Genomic DNA, 7,644 nt, shown 5'->3' with positions numbered 1-7,644 from the left:
GCTTCAGCTTTTTTTATCTGCTACCAGATCTCCTGACCCAGATCTCCTATAGGTTCCCATGACACTCTCTCCGCGGCGTTCGACACAGTCGACCACCCCCTCCTCCTCAATAAACTACACTCCCTTGGCCTCAGAGACTCCTCTCTCTCCTGGCTCTCATCCTACCTATCACAACACTCCTTCAGCGTTACCTAGAAAACTACCACCTCCCCCCCACTCCCCCTCTCTGTAGGGGTCCCTCAAGGCTCTATCCTCGGGCCCCTTCTCTTCTCCATCTACACCTCCTCCCTTGGCCAACTGATACACTCTCATGGCTTCAACTACCACCTCTATGCCGACGACACGCAAATCTATCTCTCTACCCCTCACCTCACCCCTTCAGTCTCTGCCCAAATCACTGAAGGACATATCAGACTGGATGTCACTCCACTTCCTTAAACTGAACCTCTCCAAAACCGAGCTCCTAGTCTTCCACCCAGCCCACGCACCCCCCCCCCCCCCACTGACATCTCCGTCACGTCCAACCGTGCCACCATCAAGCCCGCCCCGCAAGCCAGAGTACTAGGTGTCATACTTGACTCCAGTCTGTCCTTCCAGCCCCAAGTCCAGTCGCTAACAAACTCATGCAGACTCCACCTCCGCAACATCACCAAAATCCGCACGTTCCTAACCCCAGAAACCACTAAACAGCTCATCCACTCCCTCATCATATCACGACTCGATTACCGCAACTCCCTGCCTCACCACAGGCAATCACCACTTCAGCCGATCCTGAATACGGAGGGCCAGACTCATCCACCTTACCAACCGCTCCATCTCCGCCACCCCCCTCTGCCAATCCCTCCACTGGCTTCCGATTGTGCAACGGATCAAATTCAAAATCCTAACACTGACATACAAAGCCATCCACCACACTGCCCCAAACTACATCACCGACCTAACATCCAAATACCACCCAAAACGCACACTCCGCTCCTCACAAGACCTCCTTCACTCTAGTTACCTGGTCTCCTCCTCCTATGCCCACCTTCAAGACTTCTCCAGGGCATTACGCATCCTCTGGAACTCCCTAGCCCAATCCATCAGACTATCACCCACACTCCTCTCCTTTAGGCGCACCCTGAAAACCCATTTCTTCAGGGAAGCCTACCCCACCCCCTGCTAATTGCCGATCTCCACTCTTCCTACCACTCCATCCCCCACAGCTTTTCCTCCCGTACCACTATCCCATCCCTCCTAGATTGTAAGCTCCAAGGAGCAGGGCCCTCGAACCCCTCATGTATCGGACTGTTGTTTTTGTACTGTCTCATGTATTGTCTCCCATTGTAATGTACAGCGCTGAGCGAACTGTTGGCGCTTTATAAATACTGTATAATAATATACCCTGCCATCGTCCCCAGGGGTAACAGGACAAAGGGTATAAGGGAAGCCCTCTCATAAAGTTGACCTCAACAAGGTATGTGACACCTGGTATTGCCAAGTGTTCTATAAAACTGACTTTGCATATTTTAGTTGCTGCCAGAAAAAAACATCCTGTGTGCTGGTTATCCATAAATCTGCCTTCTCAATCCCAGTTACTGAATATCATTGAGGATATTAGAAGTATGGAGTGTCTCACAGGCAACACTTCAGCACAATTTAATAAAATGTGGGATGCATGGGGTGGCACTTTGTGATTTTTTTTTTCTTTTTTGTGATTCTCAAGATATTTTGTACACACTTGTCTGTAAGCCGCCATTCTGCTTAGTGTGCCTGTAACTTCTTTCCTTTTATGAGCAACTCTTTTTGATATTGTACGTACATTATGGGGTTGATTTATTAAAACTGAAGAGTTCAAAATCTGGTGCACCGCTGCCTGGAAACCAATCAGGTTCTCTTGCTAATGCTTTTTTTTTTTTTATCCAAAAAAGTTTTATTGAAGTAAGAAAGACAAAACAGATCATAGACAGATACGGATCGCAGTCCGTGCACATCCTCATACACGTTCTCCCGTATCGCAGACGGGAATAGGACATTAGATTAAATTGTAGAGCAATATGGAACTAAGTCCCACAGTAAGGCAGATACAAAAAATATAACCATAGCAATACTAATAACAGTATGTAATTTAGATAAATATGGTATACATTAGTCTCTATGTAGGGAGAGCTCAAATAACAAGACTATGAAGTGCAAGACAAAAGTATCATCTCAAGGCATATATGTCTTATGTTTCCATATCCGAAAAGCGTGGGTTAGTTTTGTAGAGTATTGTTACACTTCTACATCTATGAATGTTCCGTACCTTATGAAAAATACAGCTAGATAGAATATGAGGAAAAGGGTTGCAAAAGAGAGAAAGAAAAGAAAAGAAAGAGACGCGTGTGGGAATGGAGGAAGGATATGAGATGTAATATCAGAATGATGTGGGGTGGAACATGGAGGACAAATAGATAGGGAGGATGGGGAAAAACAAAACAAAACAAAAAAACAAGGGGGGGGGGGGGTGGGCGGGTGGAGGGAGGATGAGGTTTTAGAATTAAATAGGCATAACCAAACCAATCACATCAATTAGCATCAGCCTGGCTGTAACAGATTCTATCTTTAATTAGGGGTAGAATCCAGTTAAAGTCCAATAATGGAATTATTCCTGAGGTGAAAGTGCTAGAGGCTTTCCATGTCTCCAAATCTTTCTCGCTCATTCCTTCATTAAGTCATGATAAGTATCAGTAGATTGGAAGTGAGTCCAACAAGCCCATGTCTTCCTGAATCGCTCGGGGTGTTCTTTTGCCACTGAGATCAGCTCCTCCATTTCCGCGATCCTATTGATCCTAAGAATCCACTCTCGCACGGTGGTAATATAGTCTGATCGTCAATGAACAGGAATACACTGCTTTGTCGCATTTATCATGTGTAATGCAAGCGACTTGCGATAAGTCCTCACAGGAAGTGAGGAGTGATGGAGTAGACATTGCGCTGGGGTAAAGTCTAGGGTGTATGTAGTTACTTGTGCGATGATGTCTAAAACTTTTCTCCAGAAGGGCTGCAGCAGCGGGCAATCCCACCATATATGCAGAAGAGTACCTGTTGCCTAACAACATCTCCAGCATACGTCTGGAACGTTAGGATCAAATTTATGAATTACAGCTCTTGCTAATGCTTAATTGAACAAACTGATGTTAGAATCTGATTGGCTGCCATGCACAGTTGCACCAGATTCTGACTGTTTCATGTTTAGTAATTCTTCCCCTATGTCTTTTTCCTATCTGTTAGCTTTGGAAAATACTAAAAAAATACAATTATAAATAAATTGTCAATTGGAGACCTGGATTTTATTTTTTTTTCTTAAACTTGCTTTAAAAATACCAAAATAATAAAATAAAATGATTATTTTTATTAGACAATCCCGCTTATAACAAGTCTTGTTTGACTCTTATTGAAATGCCAAATGTATAGTCATAATAGTCACAGGGCTGGTCAAACAGTGGTCAGCGCTGAGGTGGTTAAGTAGTTCAGTACAATGGAAATGACTCAGATTGTATTACATAGGTTGATCTGTGCATTAAAATAAAATCACATTTATGCAAAGTCAATCATGAGACGGATTTCTGAAGGCTTTTTCCATAATTCAAACTCTAAATCCATCATTCTGTCTGCTATCACTGGTCGTATCCCTTCATATCTCTCTGGAGCTCACACCAAACCTAAACATGTGGCCTCCACACTCCATCTCTTTTTTAGTCTCTTCAGTCTTGGGATTCGTCTTGGCAATACCTTCTAACACTTGTATTGTGATGGGGAACCTGGACAGCATCAGGAAGAAGGAGAAGTTGAGTCCCACCGATGTGATCTTTCTGGCTAAGGGAATGGTGAATATTCTCCTCCAGTGTGTGTTGTGTCTACAGGCAATGCTCTATGTCTTTTCTCCTGCAGTCCTATACATTAGAGAAGTATACGTATTCTTGAGAGCATCAACTTTCTTCCTAACATATTACAGCTTCTGGTTGACCTTCTGGCTCTCGGCTCATTACTGTACCAGCATCACCAATCTCAGCTATGGGTTCTTCATCTGGTTAAAGAGAATTGTGTCCAATTTCCTGAGTCAACCTCTATTCCTGACAGCACTTGGGATATTCTTCGTGATTTTCCCAGGCTTCTGGGCTGTGTATGAAGAAAGAATGAAGTCTTCTGAGAACAGCACAGAATCCTCTGTTACCAGGTTCCGTGACAGTCTTTCCTATTTTGTACCTGCAAACACCCTAGGCTGCATTCTGCCATTCTGCCTCAGTCTTCTGTGCCTGGTCCTCACTTCCTCCTTTCTGCTCAGACACGTCTGGAGGGTGAAGAATAACGACTCTGGATCAACACGTCCAAATCTTCAGGTTCATGTCACGGCACTGAGGACAATCTTCTTCTTACTTCTCATCTTCACATTCTTCTGCATGTCTCAAACGGTAATGATTATTCGAGGTTCCTCACTGTTAATACCTATAGTCAGTTGGAATTTACGATTATTATCTCCATTGATTGAGACTGCCATAATTTTCCAGGCCAGCAACAAGCTGAGAAAAATCATTGTGAGAAGATTCTGGATCAGAAGCTGGAGGAACACAGAGACCTAAAATATAGAGGATCCTTACCTTCAAGGTCTAAGCATTCACTGTAACCTTTTTTTAATAGAAAGTAGTGTGATATGGTACATCTGAAAGTGTTGGATGGTGTGCGGAAGGGGCAAATTTGGTTATGTTATAATTGCTCTTTCTGTTCCCCAATGGTGACATTCCACCTCTCGGTTTGTCTCAGTGATCCCTATTCCAGTCTGTAGAATGCTTGTGTGGAGATGGAAGCAGTACGTCACTATAGATGAACTGAACTGCTCTGGATTTAGTTGGAGCGGGGTTCTACAAAATGTAAAGAATTTGGACTGGTGAACCTGAACCCAACTGAAATGAATGGAGACAATTCTATCATATTTTCTGGGCTAGTAGGCAAGGGGTGTAAAAAATATGGATTGAGGAAAAGGGGGGGGGGGGGGAATCACTGCAATGAGGAACATAAATCAATGCAAAAAAAAATTTTGGTCAAGAGCAGTGATTTTTAAAATGCTTAAAATGAAACCATAAATACAGTATGCACAATTCCTTTAAATAACGTTTCTGGGGGATGTCCTAATCCTTGCTGTGAAGGGGGTCCATCTCTGATATGTACAGAAAGTGCTGCAGCAGCTCTAACATTTACAGAGGATGGCCAGGAAAGTGGAATTGAGAATACGCCCCCCCTCTTGAACCATACCAGACCACATGCCCCCAACATTGGACAAGTGCCTTCACCCCATACTATCTGTCAGAGGGAGGGGAGGTGGGCGCGGTTGAAACTATGGGAACATGTTTCACCCTAAAAACAGGTAGAACATGTAACATGTTCTAAAGGTGAACTTATCCATTAAAATGTAGAGGATCCTTAACTTGCATATTTAAATAATTACTGCTAATACTTACCTTTTAGATTGATAGTGTGATAGTAATCAACTTGAAGTGTTCCTAAAAGCAAAGCTCTTTGTTATGTATGGAGTGTGAAAGTTCTATATCACCATCAAGTTTTAATTGCTGTCTGTGTTCCCCACTGGGGAGAGTCCCCCCTTGTGGTTTTTTCCAGTGATTATTGTAACTTGGGCTGAAATTGATGAGAAAACTAAATTTGGAGTTGTCAGCAAAGCAGGAAGAGAGGGGAAATCTTCCAATGTTGTGGTGACAACTCTCTAAGAGGTGTTTCCCATAAAATGTCTAAGAGTTGGTTTACCATACCATGTCTAAGAGTTGGTTTACCATACCATGTCTAAGAGGGGGTTACCATACCATGTCTAAGAGGGGGGTTACCATACCATGTCTAAGAGGGGGTTTACCATACCATGTCTAAGAGGGGGGTTACCATACCATGTCTAAGAGTTGGTTTACCATACCATGTCTAAGAGGGGGTTTACCATACCATGTCTAAGAGGGGGGTTACCATACCATGTCTAAGAGTTGGTTTACCATACCATGTCTAAGAGGGGGGTTACCATACCATGTCTAAGAGGGGGTTTACCATACCATGTCTAAGAGGGGGGTTACCATACCATGTCTAAGAGGGGGTTTACCATACCATGTCTAAGAGGGGGGTTACCATACCATGTCTAAGAGTTGGTTTACCATACCATGTCTAAGAGGGAGGTTTACCATACCATGTCTAAGAGGGGGTTACCATACCATGTCTAAGAGGGGGTTTACCATACCATGTCTAAGAGGGGGGTTACCATACCATGTCTAAGAGTTGGTTTACCATACCATGTCTAAGAGGGGGGTTACCATACCATGTCTAAGAGGGGGTTTACCATACCATGTCTAAGAGGGGGGTTTACCATACTATGTCTAAGAGGGGGTTTACCATAGCATGTCTAAGAGTTGGTTTACCATACCATGTCTAAGAGGGGGGTTACCATACCATGTCTAAGAGTTGGTTTACCATACCATGTCTAAGAGGGGGGTTACCATACCATGTCTAAGAGGGGGTTTACCATACCATGTCTAAGAGGGGGTTTACCATACCATGTCTAAGAGGGGTTTACCATACCATGTCTAAGAGGGGGTTTACCATACCATGTCTAAGAGGGGGGTTACCATACCATGTCTAAGAGGGGGTTTACCATACCATGTCTAAGAGGGGGGTTTACCATACTATGTCTAAGAGGGGGTTTACCATAGCATGTCTAAGAGTTGGTTTACCATACCATGTCTAAGAGGGGGGTTACCATACCATGTCTAAGAGTTGGTTTACCATACCATGTCTAAGAGGGGGGTTACCATACCATGTCTAAGAGGGGGTTTACCATACCATGTCTAAGAGGGGGTTTACCATACCATGTCTAAGAGGGGTTTACCATACCATGTCTAAGAGGGGGTTTACCATACCATGTCTAAGAGGGGGGTTACCATACCATGTCTAAGAGAGGGTTTACCATACCATGTCTAAGAGGGGGTTTACCATACCATGTCTAAGAGAGGGTTTACCATACCATGTCTAAGAGTTGGTTTACCATACCATGTCTAAGAGTTGGTTTACCATACCATGTCTAAGAGGGGGGTTACCATGCCATGTCTAAGAGGGGGTTTACCATACCAGGTCTAAGAGGGGGGTTACCATACCATGTCTAAGAGGGGGGTTACCATACCATGTCTAAGAGTTGGTTTACCATACCATATCTAAGAGTTGGTTTACCATACCATGTCTAAGAGGGGGTTTACCATACCATGTCTAAGAGTTGGTTTACCATACCATGTCTAAGAGTTGGTTTACCATACCATGTCTAAGAGGGGGGTTACCATACCATGTCTAAGAGGGGGGTTACCATACCATGTCTAAGAGGGGGTTTACCATACCATGTCTAAGAGGGGGTTTACCATACCAGGTCTAAGAGGGGGGTTACCATACCATATCTAAGAGTTGGTTTACCATACCATGTCTAAGAGGGGGTTTACCATACCATGTCTAAGAGGGGGTTTACCATACCATGTCTAAGAGGGGGGTTACCATACCATGTCTAAGAGTTGGTTTACCATACCATGTCTAAGAGGGGGTTTACCATACCATGTCTAAGAGGGGGGTTACCATACCATGTCTAAGAGGGGG

The 7,644-nt window shown here is 43.9% G+C and overlaps 1 protein-coding gene across 1 annotated transcript; it reads left to right on the top strand.

Moving 5' to 3' along the window:
• Positions 1–3,689: 3,689 nt before the first annotated feature.
• On the top strand, positions 3,690–4,601 carry LOC149470680 (taste receptor type 2 member 40-like). The gene has a single exon (XM_089661444.1). It carries the CDS (start codon positions 3,690–3,692, stop codon positions 4,599–4,601), a length of 912 nt encoding a protein of 303 aa, XP_089517570.1.
• The last annotated feature ends 3,043 nt before the right edge of the window (positions 4,602–7,644 follow it).

Source organism: Staurois parvus, unplaced genomic scaffold, assembly GCF_062004578.1.
Source record: "Staurois parvus isolate SC_StPar_1 unplaced genomic scaffold, SC_StPar_1.0 ptg000034l, whole genome shotgun sequence".
In the NCBI taxonomy this organism is placed as follows: Eukaryota; Metazoa; Chordata; class Amphibia; order Anura; family Ranidae; genus Staurois; species Staurois parvus.
This window is presented reverse-complemented; position numbering and strand designations above follow the sequence as displayed.